Source organism: Chiloscyllium punctatum, chromosome 7 (assembly GCF_047496795.1).
Source record: "Chiloscyllium punctatum isolate Juve2018m chromosome 7, sChiPun1.3, whole genome shotgun sequence".
Lineage (NCBI taxonomy): Eukaryota > Metazoa > Chordata > Chondrichthyes > Orectolobiformes > Hemiscylliidae > Chiloscyllium > Chiloscyllium punctatum.
The window spans coordinates 110,099,720-110,120,130 of NC_092745.1; the positions used below are offsets into that span (position 1 = coordinate 110,099,720).

General features: G+C 43.0%; 1 protein-coding gene across 1 annotated transcript in view; it reads right to left on the minus strand.

Moving 5' to 3' along the window:
• Nucleotides 1–20,411, minus strand: part of LOC140480040 (uncharacterized) — a 46,204-nt gene that overhangs the window by 665 nt on the left and 25,128 nt on the right. The window contains exons 3-4 of the mRNA XM_072574592.1: nt 4,258–5,327; nt 224–316 (exon numbers count right to left, since the gene is read on the minus strand). Of these exons, the coding sequence (XP_072430693.1) occupies nt 224–316; nt 4,258–5,327 (1,163 nt within the window). The remainder of the gene's footprint in view (nt 1–223; nt 317–4,257; nt 5,328–20,411) is intronic.

Consider the following 20,411-nt stretch of genomic DNA (forward strand, 5'->3'; position numbering starts at 1 on the left):
CATGCATAATGTTTTTTTCTCTCATTCTTTGTTATTTGTAAATTAACTTCTCTTTTTAATTTATTGCCAAATAAGAAAAGTATTTCAATGAAAATCTGAAACAAAATAATACGTAATATAAAGTTTTAATTCAAAAGCTGGACAAAATTGCTTTAAATCATGATATAAATATGCTTTTAAACTTTTGATACAACTTAATAAACTGAACTTTAATGTGCATTACTTGGAGCCACTTTGCTTGACTTTGAAGCTTATTTCGCTGGAGTGTTTTTTGGAAAGGATACTGGCGGAATGCTGGAAGAACAACTCCTGTAGCCTGTTTGTAAAAGGGGATAAAAGAAAGTGCTGCTGTCAGTGCAAAAAATCAGGTCACTTAACAATTAGAAGGAAGCCAGCTGACAGTCTGTACAAATTGTAACTGTACAGTGATAAACATTGTGCTGTATTCTATTAAAAGCAATATGTTGTGGATGCTAGAAATCTGAAATGAAAAGTGCTTGGGGAAACTCATTAAAAGAAACTCAGAAAGTCTATGATCAATGAAGTCAACTGCTCACCCTTTTCAAAATATAAGCATAGGCATTTACTATTAAACATGGCACCAAAGAACTAAGTTATCACTACAACATCTTATATTTTATATAGCATTGTTAACATAATGAAACATTCCAAGGAGCATTATGAAACAAAGCATGATAACAAATCACATATAGAGATATTAAGTCAGATGAACAAAAGTTTGGTCAAAGAGAGGACTTTGAAGAACTTGATTAATGGAGCAAGAAAGGCACAGAGGTCTGAGGGGAAAATTTTAAATCCTTGGGAGGAGGCAACTGAAGGCATCCTTGAAAGTAGAGTCGCAGACAGATAGGATAGTGAAGAAGGCATCTGGTTGGCTTTCCATTATTGGTCAGAGTAATGAGTGTCGGAGTTGGGAGGTCATGTTGCAGCTATACAGGACATTGGTTAGGCCACTTTTGGAATACTGCGTGCAATTCTGATCCCCTTCCTATCGGAAAGATGTGGAACTTGAAAGGTTTCAGAAATGATTTACAAGGATGTTGCCATGGTTGGAGGATTTGAGCTATAGGGAGGGGCTGAATGGGCTAGGGCTATTGTCCTGTGAGCATTGGAGGCTGAGGGGTGACCTTATAGAGGTTTACAAAATCATGAGGGGCATGGATAGGGTAAATAGACAAGGTATTTTCCCTGGGGTGGGGGAGTCCAGAACTTAGAGGGCTTAGGTTTAGGGTGAGAGGGGAAAGATTTAAATGTAAGGGCAACTTTTTCACGCAGAGGGTGGTGCGTGTATGGAATGAGCTGTCAGAGGAAGTGGTGGAGGCTGGTACAATTACAACATTTAAAAGTCATTTTGATGAGTATGTGAATAGGAAGGGTTTAGAGGGATATGGGCCAAGTGTTGGAAAATGGGACTAGATTAGGTTAGGATATCTGGTCGGTATGGACCAGTTAGACCGAAGGGTCTGTTTTCATTCTGTACATCTCTATGACTCTATATCCACTAGTGGTGGAGCAATTATAATCAGAATTCACAAGGGGCCAGGATTGAAAGAGAGCTGATATTTTGGAAGGTTCTCTATCTAGAGGAGATTAAAGAGATAGAAGGGACAAATACATGAAGGGATCTGAAAACAGGGATGAGAATTTTAAACTCAAAATGCTGCTTGATCAAAAGCCAGTGTAGGTCAGTATACAAAGGGGCAGTAGGGCAATGAATTAAGACAGGGACAGCATGGTTTTGGATGTCATCAAGTTTATGAAGAATAGAATGTGGATGATCAATCAAAAGTACATTGGAACAGTCAAGTCAAGTAATCAAGGCATCAATAAAGATTTCCACACCACATGAGCAGAGACAGCAGCACAGTTGGCTGCTGTAATTGAGAATTAGGAATAGGCAGCAGTAGTGACGGCACAAATATGAGATTGGAAGCTTGTCGCAGAATTAGGGAAAATTATAGAATCCTTACAGTGTTAAAAGAGGCAATTTGGCCCATGGAGTCCACACAGATGCTCCAAAGAGCATCCCACCCAGCACCCCAACCTATCCCCACAATTGTACATTAAGCACAGCCAATTCACCTAGTCAGCAAACCCCTGGACACTACAATCCACCTCAGCTGCACATCTAAAAATAGAAAAGAAAGAATGAGCACTAACTTTCTACATTTCACCCACTCATCGCCTCTTCCACAGATCAACTCTCTCTTTGACTCTCCCTTTGTCCAACTCTCTCTCTCTCTCACACAGAGGAAATCGGAGCACATGGAGGAAATTCACACAGATACCAAGAGAATGTGCAAACTCCAAATAGACACTCGCCCAAGTATGATACCAAGATTGCTAACAGACTGGCTTAGAATGAGAATGTGGCTGGGAATATGGCTGGAGTTGGTAGCTTGAAGTGGGACTAAAAACAATGGTGTCTATCTTCCCAATACTTAAGCAGAGGATATGTCTGTTCGTCCAGTACTTGATTTCAGATTAAAAAGTCATAAAAAGAATACAACACATATGTGATCCCTTTTTAGCTCATTAGCTTCTTACCTAAGATGACTCATATTTGTAACACATGCCGAGTTTGCTTCACCTATGTGGCATATTTATAAAAACTAAATATAGTAAGCTTTTGCTTTGATTTGCCCCACTTATTGTTGTTTGGTTTTAAAGTAATTTATTTTTAAAGTCTGTTTCTCTGATTTTTTTTCACAATTTACACTTTTATTTCATTGCACCTCATTACCACCATTGTCCCAATGACTCGCATTGCGAAGTTCTGGTCCCAGATCAGATTGGCGCCAGTTTGGAGTGGCCTTTCCTGTTCCTCAACACGCTCTCCCACTCACTGTTTTCTGCTGGCCTGCTGACCCTCCTGCTCAATAATTTCCTCCTTGGTTCTCCTCCATACAGGTTTCTCCCCGATCCCTGTCCATTCCACGCGCCATTTCACTCTAAGCACATCACACTCCCTCACTTGCTTTCTCTCTCTGTCGTCTACCTCTCTGAAGCACTTGCTCACAGTGAGTGTTTGGGAATGGAAGTGGCAAAGGTGAAGGTCAACAGGGAAGCAGTCAGACACTCAGAGAGAGAGGGAGAGAGAGAGAGAGAGAGAGATGGACAAAGTGAGAGTCAGAAAGCGAGAGCATCAATCTGACGAAGAGGTGATGACTGGTTGGAATATAGAAAGAGTTCACTTTTTATTTTTATGTTTTGGAAGTTAGTTAATTTACCAATATGAATTTAGCAATATAAAATATTTTAACTTACAGGTATAATGTTTTAATGTGTTTTACTTTCCTGGCAAGGAAGATTTTACAGCACCCAACTATCGCACTTACATTACAGCACCCAACTATCGCACTTACATTACAGCACCCAACTATCGCACTTACATTATAGCACCAACTATCGGTTCTGATGGAAAATTACAACCTGCTTAAAGTTGTTTCACTTGGTCATGATTTATCAGAACACAACTACAACGTTAAGTGAGTTCAATACAAAACATTCAGATTAGATTCCCTCCAGTGTGGAAACAGGCCATTTGGCCCAACAAGTCCACACTGACCCTCCGAAGAGCTACCCACCCAGACCCAGAATGGCCAATTCACCGGCCCCACACATCTTTTGGGTTATGGGAGGAAATCCATGCAGACACAGGGAGAATGTGCAAATTCTACACAGACAGTTGTCCAATGTGGAAATCAAACCTGGGTCCTTGGCGCTGTGAGGCAGCAGTGCTAACCACTGAGCCACCATGCTGCCCAGATATTGATCAGAACCTGGTAAATTTTATTGATAAAAATTTACACGATAGTCATCTCAAAGAAATATAATAACTTATGTTTCCCATTTGAATCTGCAAGACTTGTATCACAAAATGAAATATGAAAACTTCAGTGATTGAGCATCAAAATTGAACCTTAATAGGTTTTATACCATTAATTCCCTGCAGATTGCTGCACTTAAACTTCATATATTAAACCAGCATTCGCTCTGTGCTGCAGGTAACTAAAGTAGTGCAGCCAGTTACGTAGAATTCAAGAATGATACAATACAAAAGGAGGTTGTTACTTCTGTCATGGCAGTAGAGTGGCAGATCTGAGATATATAGGCTAACCCCATAGGTTAGAGAAAAACAGTAAGTTGAAATTAAGGTGTGTGGTTTGTCAATGGCTAGAAGTTGATCACTTATTTCATATTTCATATTGCATTATAAATTAATAAGATGTTTACCACAGACTGTGTTCCTTGAAACTCCTGTTGATCATGCAATGTGATAAATTCTGATGCTTCTGCTGATGAATTCTTATCTTCCATCAGGGTGACTGTAGCAGGCTGATAATTTTGACGTTTCCTTTCCATTCCTTCTTTGGATAAGCTTTGGAGAAAATCACTGGTGTGATCATGTTTACCACAGCCAGATTTATACGAGAGTGCATTCATATCCTCTCTTGCCATGTCAAGAGTCGGTTGTAAAGAACATACTTTAAGACAACTTTCTGATAAACCTACTGCAGAGTTATCTGAATCTGGAATACTTTTTCCATTGATTTGTTTGTTGATCAGATTTTCTCTTATACAACTGCCATCCTTTTTCTTATCCATTGTGTTGCACGCAATGCCATTTTTAAATTTGTTTAACGTCGTTGAGTGAACAGAATTTTTGGATAAAGCTTGGACTTGAAATGGCTCTTCTTTCCAATGTCTCTTTTCTTCACTGCAGGTTTTTGAATGTTTATTTTTCCTTTCAATTTTTGAATGGGTGGATAGTCTACTTTTCGAAATAAACAGAAGTTCCTTTGCTGTTGATAGTTCACAAGCTTGGGAAGAGTTTTTACAGTAGCTGCTATTCTCCTGATCATCACACTCAGAAATTGTTGATCTTGACTGCATTACTTGTGCCTGACCTTTCAGCTCATTGCCACGATGCACATGGTTTGGTATGGGCACCAAAGGATTTGCACACTTATTATCAGACCAGGTTGCATTTGGAATATCACTCTTTTGCTGCCCACTTGTATGCTTTCTCACCAAAGGTACAGTTGTACATTTTCTGGAAATTGGTTCAGTTGTATTCTGAGAATTTGTAGCATACTCATTCAGATCTTTGGAGGTGATTTGCTGCAAAGGGGAGTGCTTACCTTTCTGGCCAGCGAAATACTCTTCATTCATACACGACTCAATTTCTTTACTTGAACCATGTGTTGAATTTGACAATTGTGAAGAAATGATAATTGCTTCCACATCAAGGTCTTTGCATTTGAAATGTCTATGTGGTTGACATGGTTGCAGTAGGTAATAACCTAAACAGGAAAGATATCATAATGAATAAGCAACAACTTTTTACATTTATATCATGTCTTTAAGGAGTTGAAATATTCATTGATATGACACAGAAATGAAACAGATATCAAACTACAATGAAATAAACTAACAGCGATAGCTAAAAGAGAGGACTTTGAAATACAAAGAAAGTGGCGAGGTGGAGAGGCTTAAGAACTTAAGGACTTCTGGACTCAGGCTAAGGCAGCCGAGAATTCCATTTGTGATAGAAGAGTGAAATGATGGTAGGACATGCATTAATGGCAGAAGATCAGATACTGTGAGAAATACAAGGCACACTGTCAATTTTTTCAGTTCCAATTTCACTGTAAATACATTGGTGAGATAAGGTGTAGGTTGTGATGCAGGGCAGAAGAAAAGTACAGAGAGCTTGATCCAATGGAAAGATTTATCAGCAAATAAAAACAATACAGATTTTTGATAGTATGGACTCACTTCAGGTTGTTGAACATAGGGAAAATAGGAAAGTAGAAGCCTATTGCTTGGTATGATTTGTAAAAGAATTGGGTGAATTGGAATGAAAAGAACACAGGAACCAAAAGAGAAAATGCTGGAAAATCTCAGCAGGTCTGGCAGCATACTTAAGGAGAGAAAAGAGCTGATGTTTCGAGTCTAACTGACCCTTTGTCAAAGCTTTGACAAAGGGTCAGTTAGACTCGAAACATCAGCTCTTTTCTCTCCTTACAGATGCTGCCAGACCTGCTGAGATTGTCCAGCATTTTCTCTTTTGGTTTCAGATTCCAGCATCCACAGTAATTTGCTTTTAATAAAACACAGGAGGCCATTAAGGAGGTTTCTTGACCAAGCAATTCTGAACATTACAAAGAACAGTCCGATGCTCATGGGGTTGAGGCAGACGAACCTTATTAGGGTAAATTTCCACAGGCATTAACAGCCTTGATTACCTTGTACAAGTGCCCCTCATTGAAGTGTGAGCCATGGCAGATGCTCTGTCAGGAGGAAAGATGGCATCAAATCCAAACCACTCCTCACCAATAGTCACACATAAGGATTACCAGCAAGCGATCAAGTCCCAAGAATCCTGGCTGTTTTCCACACTCTAAACTGGAGCATTGAGGCAAACTGTCACTCCTTAAAGATAGCTAACTACAGACTGACCAGGGATAAAATCCTATGACTTTTCATTGTATACGCAGCATTCTCACAGCAAAACATCCCTGAGCTCTTGGGAAAGATTACAATTACAGTAATTGTGAAAGACTCCCTGTGAATCATGTAAATTACTACTAATCATGAATAACCTTCAAGTTTTCTATTATCAGTGACTTTTTATGGCTGCAGCTGTTTGACCTTCATTTAGAAATAAACAGTCTGGTTCAAGTTGTATCAGCTTCATTTAGAGATACACTGATTTGTTTTCAAGGGCCAAAGCTCACACTGATTTTCATCAACCTGAATAAATTTAAACTTATCAATGAATTGGAACATTTATGAATGTCTATCTTAGGTTATCAATTGGGATGCCAAAATATGTGAATTGCTTCTTTTGCATTAGCTGACTATAAAAATATAAACTCTGCTCAATGATTCTGACAAGGCTTACTTTTATTTGAATGGTTATAGTACTCATTTTGACGTGGTTAGAAAATAGCTTGATTCACTTTCAATAGATGTCAATAGTTTTGTTTCTCATTTTGAACTAAAACCGGCCCATACTCCTGTCCTTCTTAATTGCAGCTGGAGACTTTGATGTAAGTTCAGCAATCTCCAGCCCTAGCCAGAAGATCAGTCTTTTTCATTGCTCCCTTTTTCATTTTGACATATAGATGCACAGAAAATTTATGTACTCTGTCAGAGTTCTGAAGTTGCCAAACTTAAGGTCATACTAACGACAAACATGAAAGTATATACATACCTCACAATGGAAGCTAGTCCAAAACTATTATGCTTTAAATGGAATCAAAACATGAAGGGAGTATCTATTCAAAATGTTTTTTGAATTAATCTTACAACTCAATTTATAATGGAAACTTAATGCAATCACAATTCATTGGAGGCTAAGCAAAGCTGCTGAAATTCAAAACAAAAATGTATAAACTGCAGTAAAATGGAATAGTGCGACTGAGGAAAAAACTGTTCTTCATTTTTCCCCAAGCATCTTAGGCCAATTAGGTGCATCAACTATCCTGCTAACCCTCGCACTTTACAGACTTTAATCCACACTCATATACACACACTCTCTCAAAAGACACTGATAAACTCCCCAAGCTCCCCCTCGCCCCCAACACACATACACATATAAATTTGCGGGGTGAATTGGTATTTGCAGAATTACATTTTACTTTGCTCAAAAACTGCATGAATCCATGAAAGATTCTGTAAATCAATTTTTTAGATTAGAATCAGTCTGACCATTGTGGCACAGGCAGCCTCACACAGGGAAGCTCACACCTTCAATACATTATCTGGGGCGACATGACACCAATTGTTAAATGATTTGGAGATGTTGGTGTTGGACTGGGGTGTACAAAGTTAAAAATCACACAACACCAGGTTATAGTCCAACAGGTTTAAATGGAAGCATACTAGCTTTCGGAGCGACGCTCCTTCATCAGCTGATAGTTAAAGTTGACTTGAGAATGTAACTTTTTAAAAAATGTTTGCGATTTACATATGAAAGAATTGAAACTAACGTGGTCATTCTAAAAGTTGAGAGAATTAACAAACAATCCACGTCTTTTTCAATATATAATTTCAGTTACATCACACTGTAAACTTTTGCTATAGATTCTGTGTCTTACAATCTTATTCTCCACAACCACTTGATGAAGGAGCAGCAATCTGAAAACTAGCGCTTCCAAATAAACCTGTTGGACTATAACCTGGTGTTGTGTGATTTTTAATTTTGTACACCCTAGTCCAACACCGGCATCCCTAAATCAATTTTAACTCTTCAAATCTCCTGATCATGTCCTGTCCAGGAGCAAATCTTCCTCCACTCTCTTCAGTCCTGACCGATCCACGTTTGGTCCCAATTATCTAATGATTCAATTCTCATTTTTGTGACAAATTCACTCTTTGCCTTTCCCGTCCATGGCACTGGAACCTTAACCAACTCTATAACTCCTGCAAAATTCCACATTCCTGCTACTCATGCCATTTTTTCCCTCTTGTCAGTCTTCTTTCACCATCATTGGCACCACTGTGCCCATAGCCAATGGGGCCCTATGCTGAAAATCTAGGGGTTTATATGCTTTGTTTGGTAACAGGAGTATTTAAGCACTGAAACTTACCAGCCAGCAAAAGAACTAATTTCAAAATGTCCTTATTACCAGTTCTGAGGGGCCATATAAAAGATTAATGAGTTAGCTGATTCAATGATTGGGATTTTGTAACTAATTTGATGTGAGTGGGCATTTCTCTTGATTAATGTGGTTGGTTCAATTTCCAGGTGCAGTAAGTTTAATCAAAAACATGACAATTTCTTATGAAACTCCTACCTCATGAGACTGAAAAAATATACTCGGTAATAATAGACAGAGATGAAGGTGAAAATAATAATAGAATGGGAAAAGAATCACGATGGGGGTAAAGAAAAGATGGAATATTGAAAGCAATTTGATAATATAAACCAAATATTTAAGGAAATGAACAATGCATAGAAAATTTAAGATGTTAATACAACTATTGGTTTTCTTTCATGAGCTTTTACAAGCAATGTTTGAGGTATTTTGTGGCATTCAAACAGTTAACTGCTTTACCTCATTAAGTCACACTGCTGGTGATGGTTAGGTCTTGGCAAAAATGATTTGTAAGACAGGTTTCCTGATTTTGAGTCAAGAACCATGCAGGAGGGGAGCGAAGTATGCAATTGATTTTTTTTGTCCTAAGTAGTTGCTGTCCACCGTTTGGCAAAGCTAATTGTGTTTTAAGTGCAGTCTCAATCTGACAGAAGAAATGTTAAAAGCTCATTTGAACTTCCATGAAATAACAAATGGGTGTGTAAAGGGATTGCATTGAAAAGAGGAAGGAGGTGGCTGGAGCCAGCAAACTGGAAATTCTGAAACTGGCATAAAGTGTCAAAAGAATCGCAGATCGAAGTGGGAAGGGACTGGACAAGGGGAGAACAAACTGAGTCAATGTAGGAAGAGATGAGTTCCGTGCAACAGGAGCAGGCAGAAACCCAACTGGTCTGCCCAGCCAGTCCTGTTTGTGGATTTTGGGAAGAAGGTAGTGTGTGGGGCTTGGAGACAGTGGGAGGGGGAGATCACCTGATGAAATATGGATAGTGACCACTGTGGAGGAAGTAGCCTGGTGTTCTACGATGGGGTCAGCGTTTGACCATTTACCCCCTCTCATCAATTAAGGGTAGGGAATGTTTGGGGTGGGGTCATTGATATTGAAATAACAAAGTCATAGCATGCAGGTTAACTATCCAGAGTTTTTGCACAGTCTTTTTCAACACTGGACCATTGGCTCGGAATGATACAGGGAGGATATTTTTTAATACTGGTAGGCCTTTGGAAAAAGATCCGAGCAATTCTTTTCAATTCACATGTCATGACACAGGAAGAAACACCAATTTTACAGCAACATCACAAGTTCCTGAGTAAATTTCCATATAAATTATCACCTTGGCTCTTTGTTATCATTCATCTCTGTAATAAGTAGTTATAGGCTGAAGCTGTCTTTCAGAATTCTAACCATTTATTCTGGGAGCATTTCTCACTGTTTTGTTTTGGAAGTTGTGAGCTCAATATCAATGACCCTGCCCCAAACATTCCCTACCCAGAATTGATGAGAGAGGTTAAATGATCAAACGCTGACCCCACCATAAACACCAAGCTACCTCCTCCACAATGGTCACTATCCATATTTCATCTGGTGATCTCCCCCTCCCACTGTCTCCAAGCCCATAGACCGCCAGCCCCACACACTACCTTCTTCCCAAAATCCACAAACAGGACTGGCTGGGCAGACCAGTTGGGTTTCTGCCTGCTCCTGTCGCATGGGACTCATCTCTTCCTTCACTGACTCAGTTTGTTCTCCCCTTGTCCAGTTGCTTCCCACTTAGATCTGCGATTCTTTTGACACTTTATGTCAGTTTCAGAATTTCCAGTTTGCTGGCTCCAGCCACCTGCTCTTTACAACGCAATCCCTTTACACACCCATTCCCCTTCAGGATGGTCTCAGGGCTCTCTGCTTCTTCCTGTAAAAAAGGTCTGACCCAGCTCCATCCACCATCGGCCTCCTCACCTGGCTGAGCTCATCTTCACTCCAAACAACTTTTCTTTTAACTCAGAAACAAAAACAGAAATTGCTAGTAAAGCTCAGCAGGTCTGGCAGCACATGTGAAGAGAAGTCATAGTTAATGTTTTGGGTCCAGTGATGCTTCCCTCTCACTTTCTTCAGGTCAAAGGGATGACCACAGGTATCAGCATGGGCCCTAGCTATGCCTATCTCGTGTGGGAGATGTGGAACATTCCGTATTCCAGTCCTATTCTGGCCACCACCCACAAATCTTTCTCCGGTAATATCAATGATACCATCATTGCTGCTTCCCTCTCTGTTTGGAAATGGAAAAGTTTATCTATTTAATTTCCAAGTTCAACCCCACTTTCAACTTCACCTGTCCCATCTCTGACTCCTCCCCTCACTTCCTTGACATTTCTGTTTCTATTTCTGGGGATAGGCAGGCCACAAATATCCACAACAAACCCAGTGACTCGCACAGTTACCTTGACTAAACACTCTATGGGCAGCACAGTGGTTAGCACTGCTGCCTCACAGCGCCAGAGACTTGGGTTCAGTTCCCGCCTCAGGCGACTGACTGTGTGGAGTTTGCACATTCTCCCAGTGTCTGCGTGGGTTTCCTCCCACAGTCCAAAAATGTGCAGGTTGCATGAAATGACCATGCTAAAATTGCACGTAGTGTTAGGTGAAGAGGTAAATGTAGGGGAATGGGTCTGGGTGGGTTGCGCTTCGGCAGGTCGGTGTGGAGTTGTTGGGCCGAAGAGCCTGTTTCCACACTGTAAGTGATCTAATCGAGTCTAATCCTCACTCCCTGTTTCCTGTAAAGGCTCTATTCCATCTCCGTTGTCTCTGTTCTGATAATGCCAACTTTGACAGTGGTCCCCAAAATGTCCACCTTCTTCCTCAAACCAGGATTTCCCAGCACTGTAGTTGACAGGGTCCTCAGCTGGGTCTGACCCATTTCCTGCACATCGCCCCTCGTCCTCTCTCTTCCTTCCCATAACAACAATAGGGACCTCCATGCCCTCACCTGTCACCCCAAAAGCACTCACATCCAGAGGATCATTAGCTGCCATTTCTACCACATCCAGGGAGGTGCCACCACCAGACACATTCCCTAGCACAGTGGCTCAGTAGTTAGCACTGGTGCCTCACAGCGCCAGGGACCCGGGTTAGATTCCTGCCTCGGGTGACTGTCTGTGTGGAGTTTAGACATTCTACCCTTGTCTGCGTGGGTTTCCTCCGGTGCTCTGCTTCCTCCCATAATCCAAAGATGTGCAGATTCGGTGAAGTAGCCATGCTAAAATTGCCCATAGTATTCAGGATAGTGGAGGTTAGGTGCATTAGTTAGGAGTAAATGTAGATTAATAGGGTAGGGGAATGGAGTCTGGGTGCGTTACTCTTCAGAGGGTAGGTGTGGACTTGTAGGGCCAAATGGCCTGATTCCACACTTGCAGCGATTCCATAATTCTATGAATTCCCTCCCCTCCCTTGTCAGCCTTCCACAAGGGCCATTCCCTCCAGGACATCCTGGACCACTCCTTTACTCTCAAGATCCACGCTTCCAGCTCCAGACATTTTCACCTACAACCTCAGAAGGTGTAACACCTGCCCACTTACTTCCACCTTCCACGGTACTCAAGGGTCTAAATACATCTTCCAGGTAAAGCAGCGTTTTACCTGCACGTCTCACAATCTGGTTTACTGCATTCGCTGCAGACAATGTGGTCTCCTCTACATTGGGGAAACAAAGTGTAGACTGGGTGACCGCTTCGCAAAATATCTTCATTCTGTCTGCAAAAAAGAACTAAAGTTTGCAGTTGCCTGCCACTTCCAACACATCACCTTGTTCCCTGTCGCAGGCTTGCTGCATTGCTCCAGCAAGCTCAGTGCAAGCTGGAAGAACAGCACCTCATTTCCCACTTGGAAACTCGACAGCCTTCTGGACCTGTCGAGTTCAACAATCTTAGAGCATCAGGGATATTCTCCCATGTCCTTACTCCAAATCCCACACAGCAGGCCTTCTAATCACATGGAGAAAGTGAGGACTGCAGATGCTGGAGATCAGAGCTGAAAATGTGTTGCTGGAAAAGTGCAGCAGGTCAGGCAGCATCCAAGGAGCAGGAGTTTTTTTTCAGCATCCAAGGAGCAGGAGTTTTTCCTGAAAAAGGGCTCATGCCCGAAACGTCGATTCTCCTGCTCCTTGGATGCTGCCTGACCTGCTGCGCTTTTCCAGCAACACATTTTCAGCTTGTTATCACATGGTCTGCTATTACACACAACCCATTGTTAGCCGCTAATAATCCCCATTAGCAGCTATTCATCCTCCCAGCCTGGTTATTATCCACTAATTTATCTATCCAACGGTTTTCTCTCTCTTTGAGCTCTATCTCGACCTATCCTTTACTCCTTACCCCCCTCTCCTGAGCCCATCTTCTGCATAAAAAAAGCTATTTTTCCTTGATACCATCAATTCTGAGGAAGGGTTACCAGATCCAAAACATTGATGCTGATTTGTGTCCACAGATGCTGCCAGACCTGCTGAGCTATCCAGCAATTTCTATTTTTGTGCAAAACATGAGTCAACCCACACAATTGCACCTTTTAGTGTTTTTCCAGGGGCTTTGTGGCATCTTTCCATGAGAGATGGGATGGTTTATGAACATCGTTATATCGAGCTACCACAGTACTATAGGAAGTCTATTTAAAATGCACTGACACACGCTACATTACCAAAAGGATGTGGATGCTTTGGAGAGGGTGCAGAGAAGATTTACGAGAATGTTGCCTGGTATGGAAGGTGCTAGTTATGAAGACAGGTTGAGTAGGTTAGGTTTATTTTCATTAGAAAAAAGGAGGTTGAGGGGGGACCTGATTGAGGTTTACAAAATCATGAAGGGTATAGACAGGGTGGATAGAGACAAGCTTTTTCCCAGGGTGAAGGATTCAATAACGAGAGGTCATGCTTACAAAGTGAGAGGTGGAAAGTTTAAGGGGGACACACGCGGTAAGTATTTCACAGAGGGTGGTGGGCGTTTGGAACGCGTTGCCAGCAGAAGTGGCAGAGGCAGGCACGGTAGATTCATTTAAGATGCGTCTGGACAGATGGATGAGTAGGTGGGGAACAGAGGGATACAGATGCTTAGGAATTGACCGACAGTTTTAGACAGTATATTTGGATCGGCTCAGGCTAGGAAGGCCGAAGGGCCTGTTCTGGGCTGTAAATTTTCTTTGTTCTTCTTTGCTGCTAGTCTCTTTGGGGTCAGGAAATTGGGCAAGAAATGGGAGGCAGGAGCAGTTTGCTCCATGAAGTAAATTCCTTTTTCTCTGATCTTTGTGGATCAGAAAAAGCAGGACAGTACACCAACATTGCCACCAACCCCCTCTAACCCTGGGCCTTAAAGGAAGCCTTCAGCCGTGACTGCTACTAATCTATTCTCAGCCCTTTGCCGATCTCCTCTCTTTCCAGGACTCATATGTTTTCTCTATCCCTCACGGCAACACTGAGGTGCTCTCTTTTCTCCAATCCCACAAGCCAAAGTCTCTCAACAGCTCTCCTCTTGAGCAGAACCTGGGATCATCCAGAAGGGACCATGATAATAGTCTCCTGGATCTGATCCTCCACTCTGGCCACTAAACGCGTTGTCTAAGTGGTGGGTGGGAAGGCATCTAAAAAATTACAATGAGCAGCTTCAGTATCCTCAGAAGATCACAAGATATGGGAACAGAAGTATGCTATTTGGCCCATCGAATTTGCTTCTTCATTCAATAAGATCATGCCTGATCTCATAATCCTTAACTCCACTTTCCTGCCTTTTCCCTAAACTCTGATTCCTTTATGATTACAAATCTGTCTATCACAGCCTTGAACATATTGACTGACCCAACTTCGACAACCCTCTGCAATAAGGAATTCCACTGATTCTCACACAAGAAAATACACTTCAGCTCTGTCTTAAATAGGCAACTCCTTAAAGTTTGTGAGAAGATTTGTAGCTTGGGTGCTCGTTGTTGTGGTTCTGTTCGCCGAGCTGGGAATTTGTGTTGCAGACGTTTTGTCCCCTGTCTAGGTGACATCCTCTGTTTGGGAGCCTCCTGTGAAGCGCTTCTGTGATCTTTCTTCCACCATCTGTAGTGGGTGAATCTGCTGCTTCCGGTTGTCAGTTCCAGCTGTCCGTTGCAGTGGCTGATATATTGGATAGCTGGTCATGTCGCTTCGTGGCTAGTTGGTGTTCATGGATGCGGATCATTAGCTGTCTTCCTGTTTGTCCTATGTAGTGTTTTGTGCAGTCCTTCCATGGGATTTTGTGCACTACGTTGGTTTTGCAATTCTTAGTAGCCACACACTCAGACAACAAGCAACATGAATTCGACTGGGACTACACTACTATTATAGGACAAGCCAAACAGAGAACAGCCAGGGAATTCCTAGAGGCATGGCACTCATCCACAGATTCAATCAATAAGCACATCGACCTGGACCCAATATACCGGCCACTGCAACGGACAGCTGGAACTGACAACCAGAAGCAGCAGATTCAAACCACTACAAATCGCGGAGGAAAGATCACAGAAGTGCTTCACAGGAGGCTCCCAAGCACTGAGGATGTCACCTAGACAGGGGACGAAACGTCTGCAACACAAATTCCCAGCTCGGCGAACAGAACCACAACAGGCAACTCCTTAATCTGAGATTACACACTCTGGTCTAGTCTGTCCCACAAGGGAAAATAACTAGTCCGCAAATACCATGTCAAGACCCCTAAGAATCTTGTACATTTCAATACGTTCTCTACTCATTCTCCTAAATTGCAATAAGTACAAGGCTATGGTACCTGGATTACACCTCTTCCCACCCTATCTCTTGCAAAAATGCCTCATCTCTGACACCTCCCTCCCCTTCCTGGACCTCTCCATCTCCATTCGTGACGACCAACTTGACACTGACATTTTTTTACAAACCCACCGACTCCCACAGCTACCTGGATTACACCTCTTCCCACCCTATCTCTTGCAAAAATGCCATCCCGTATTCCCAATTTCTCCACCTCCGCCGGATCTGTTCCCAGGAGGACCAGTTCCACCATAGAAAACACCAGATGGCCTCCTTCTTTAAAGACCGCAATTTCCCTTCCCACGTGGTTAAAAATGCCCTCCAACGCATCTCGTCCACATCCCGCACCTCCGCCCTCAGACCCCACCCCTCCAATCGTAACAAGGACAGAACGCCCCTGGTGCTCACTTTCCACCCTACAAACCTTCGCATAAACCAAATCATCCGCCAACATTTCCACCACCTCCAAAAAGACCCACCACCAGGGATATATTTCCCTCCCCACCCCTTTCCGCCTTCCGCAAAGACCATTCCCTCCATGACTACCTGGTCAGGTCCACACACCCCTACTACCCACCCTCCCATTCTGGCACTTTCCCCTGCCACCGCAGGAACTGTAAAATCTGTGCCCACACCTCCTCCCTCACCTCTATCCAAGGCCCTAAAGGAGCCTTCCACATCCAAAGTTTTACCTGCACATCCACTAATATCATTTATTGTATCCGTTGCTCCCGATGTGGTCTCCTCTACATTGGGGAGACTGGGCACCTCCTAGCAGAGCGCTTTAGGGAACATCTCCAAGACACCCGCACCAATCAACCAAACCGCCCCATGGCCCAACATTTCAACTACCCCTCCCACTCTGCCAAGGACATGGAGGTCCTGGGCCTCCTTCACCGCCGCTCCCGCACCACCAGATGCCTGGAGGAAGAACACCTCATCTTCTGCCTCGGAACACTTCAACCCCAGGGCATCAATGTGGACTTCAACAGTTTCCTCATTTCCCCTTCCCCCACCTCATCCGAGTTTCAAACTTCCAGTTCAGCACTGTCCCCATGACTTGTCCGGACTTGTCCGACCTGCCTAGCTCTTTTTCCACCTATCCACTCCACCCTCCCCTCCCTGACCTATCACCTTCATCTCCTCCCCCACTCACCCATTGTACTCTATGCTACTCTCTCCCCACCCCCACCCTCCTCAGCTTATCTCTCCACGCTGCAGGCTCACTGCCTTTATTCCTGATGAAGGGCTTTTGCCCGAAACGTCGATTTCGCTGCTCGTTGGATGCTGCCTGAACTGCTGTGCTCTTCCAGCACCACTAATCCAGAATTTGGTTTCCAGCATCTGCAGTTATTGCTTTTACCTAAGTACAAGGCTAACCTACTCAAACCTCTCCTCATACGAAAATCCCTCCAAACACAGGATTAATCTAGTGAACCTTAACTAGACAGCCTCCAAAGCTGGAATCACTTTTCTTAGATAAGTGGACAAAAACTGTGAATAGCATTTCTACAGTGATCGGACAATTGCAGAATTTTAGTAAGACCTCCCTATTTTTACACTCCATTTCCTGTGAAATAATGGCCACCACTTGCCTCCTCTTTTACCCACTGAACTTAGACAAGAGAAGTCAAGAAAGACAACTGTATCAAGGAGGCAGAAAACTGGAAAAGGCATCATGCTGTAAAGTTGAGTGAAATAGGAGTTGAGGGGAAGGGTGAGAGCAGTAACAAATTAAAAATTCTATATATGAATGCACGAAGCATTAGACACAAGGTGGATGAGCTTGAGGCTCTTTTGGAAATTGGCAGATACGATATTGTGGGGATAACTGAGACGTGGCTTCATGGGGACAGGGCTGGGAAATGAATATTCAAGGCTACACGTGCTATCGTAAGGACAGACTGACGGGCAGAGGGGGTGGGGTGGCCTTGTTGGTAAGGGAGAGTATTCAGTCCCTTGCGCGGGGGGACCGAGAGTCAGGGGATGTAGAATCAGTGTGGATAGAGCTTCGAAACACTAAGGGTAAAAAGACCCTCATGGGAGTCATCTACAGACCCCCAAACAGTAGTCTGGATGTCGGATGTAAGTTGAATCAGGAGCTGAAATTGGCTTGTCGCAAAGATGTTACTACAGTTGTTATGGGGGATGTTAACATGCAGGTAGACTGGGAGAATCAGGATGGTATCGGGCCTCAAGAAAGAGACTTTGTGGAGTGCCTCAGAGATGGATTTTTAGAGCAGCTGGTGCTGGAGCCGACCAGGGATAAGGCGATTCTGGATCTGGTATTGTGTAACGAACCTGAATTGGTCAGTGACCTCGAAGTGAAGGAGCCATTGGGAAGTAGTGACCATAATACAATAAGCTTCAATCTGCAATTTGAGAGGGAGCGGGTACAATCGGAAGTGACAATATTTCAGTTGAATAAAGGGAAATATGGAGCTATGAGGGAGCAACTGGCCAAAGTTCAATGGTGCAATACCTTAACAGGGAAGACCGTGGAGGAACAATGGCGGATATTTCTGTGTATAATGCAGAAGTTGCAGGATCAGTTCATTCCTAAAAGGAAGAAAGATCCCAGGAGGAGGCATGGGTGGGCGTGGCTGACAAGGGAAGTAAAGAAACATATAAAGTTAAAAGAGAAAAAGTATAACTTAGCAAAGATAAGTGGGAAAACGGAGGACTGGGAAGCTTTTAAAGAACAACAGAGGATTAGTAAGAAGGAAATACGCAGAGAAAAAATGAGGTACGATGGTAATCTGGCCAAGAATATAAAGGAGGATAGTAAAAGCTTTTTTAGGTATGTCCAAGGCAAAAAAATGGTTAGGACAAAAATTGGGCCCTTGAAGACAGAAACAGGGGAATATATTACTGGGAACAAAGAAATGGCAGAGGAATTAAATGGGTACTTCAGATCTGTGTTCACTGGGGAAGACACAAGCAATCTCCCTGAGGTAACAGTGGCTGAAGGACCTGAACTTAAGGGAATTTATATTTGCCAGGATTTGGTGTTGGAGAGACTGTTAGGTCTGAAGGTTGATAAGTCTCCGGGACCTGATGGTCTGCATCCCAGGGGACTGAAGGAGGTGGCTCGGGAAATCGTGGATGCGCTGGTGATTATTTTCCAGAGTTCAATAGAATCGGGGTCGGTTCCTGAGGATTGGAGGGCGGCTAATGTTGTGCCACTTTTTAAGAAGGGTGGGCGGGAGAAAGCAGGAAATTATAGACCAGTTAGTCTGACCTCAGTGGTGGGAAAGATGCTGGAGTCTATTATAAAGGATGAAATTACGGCACATCTGGATAATAGTAACAGGATAGGACAGAGTCAGCATGGATTTATGAAGGGGAAATCATGCTTGACTAATCTACTTGAATTTTTTGAGGATGTAACTCAGAAGATGGACGAGGGAGATCCAGTGGATGTAGTGTACCTGGACTTTCAGAAAGCTTTTGATAAAGTCCCACACAAGAGGTTAGTGAGTAAAATTAGGGCGCACGGTATTGGGGGCAAAGTACTAGATTGGATAGAGAATTGGTTGGCTAATAGGAAGCAAAGGGTAGTGATTAACGGCTCCATTTCGGAATGGCAGGCAGTGACCAGTGGGGTACCGCAGGGATCCGTGCTGGGACCACAGCTTTTTACAATATATGTAAATGATATAGAAGATGGTATCAGCAATAACATTAGCAAATTTGCTGATGATACAAAGCTGGGTGGTAGGGTGAAATGTGATGAGGATGTTAGGAGATTACAGGGTGACCTGAACAAGTTGGGTGAGTGGGCAGATGCATGGCAGATGCAGTTTAATGTGGATAAATGTATGGTTATCCACTTTGGTGGCAAGAACAGGAAGGCAGATTACTACCTCAATGGTATCAAATTAGGTAAAGGGGCTGTTCAGAGAGATCTGGGTGTTCTTGTCCACCAGTCAATGAAGGCAAGCATGCAGGTACAGCAGGTCGTGAAGAAGGCTAATAGCATGCTGGCCTTCAAAACAAGAGGGATTGAGTATAGAAGCAAAGAGGTGCTTCTGCAGCTGTACAGGGCCCTGGTGAGACCACACCTGGAGTACTGTGTACAGTTCTGGTCTCCAAATTTGAGGAAAGACATTCTGGCTATTGAGGGAGTGCAGCGTAGGTTCACGAGGTCAATTCCTGGAATGGCAGGATTGCCTTACATGGAAAGACTGAAGTGACTGGGCTTGTATTCCCTTGAGTTTAGAAGACTGAGAGGGGATCTGATTGAAACGTATAGGATTATGAAAGGATTGGACACTCTGGCAGGAGGAAACATATTTCCGCTGATGGGGGAGTGCCGAACCAGAGGACACAACTTAAAAATACGGGGTAGACCATTTAGGACAGAGATGAGGAGAAACTACTTCACCCAGAGAGTGGTGGCTGTGTGGAATGCTCTGCCCCAGAGGGCAGTGGAGGCCCAGTCTCTGGATTCATTTAAGAAAGAATTGGATAGAGCTCTTAAAGATAGTGGAGTCAAGGGTTATGGAGATAAGGCTGGAACTGGATACTGATTGGGAATGATCAGCCATGATCATATTGAATGGCGGTGCAGGCTCGAAGGGCTGAATGGCCTACTCCTGCATCTATTGTCTATTGTCTATTGATTACTCGGGTTTAACTTGCTATCAATGAACAACAGCATATTATTTCAGACAAGAATTTGCCTCTTGCTTACAACACGGTATCCAGCAAGAGTTTCTTGTTGCTCTTATGAATGCAGTAGAGTCAAACATTGTGATTCGCTGGTGTAATTCAGTTTCATCAGCATCACAGTAAAACAGCAGATTTAATCATATAGATTGATTGATTTAATATTGCACTTCAAGATTCTCTACAATTCTGAAAATCCTGTGTCATAGTCATAGAGATGTACAGCATGGAAACAAACCCTTCGGTCCAACCCGTCCATGCCGACCAGATATCCCAACCCAATCTAGTCCCACCTGCCAGCACCTGGCCCATATCCCTCCAAACC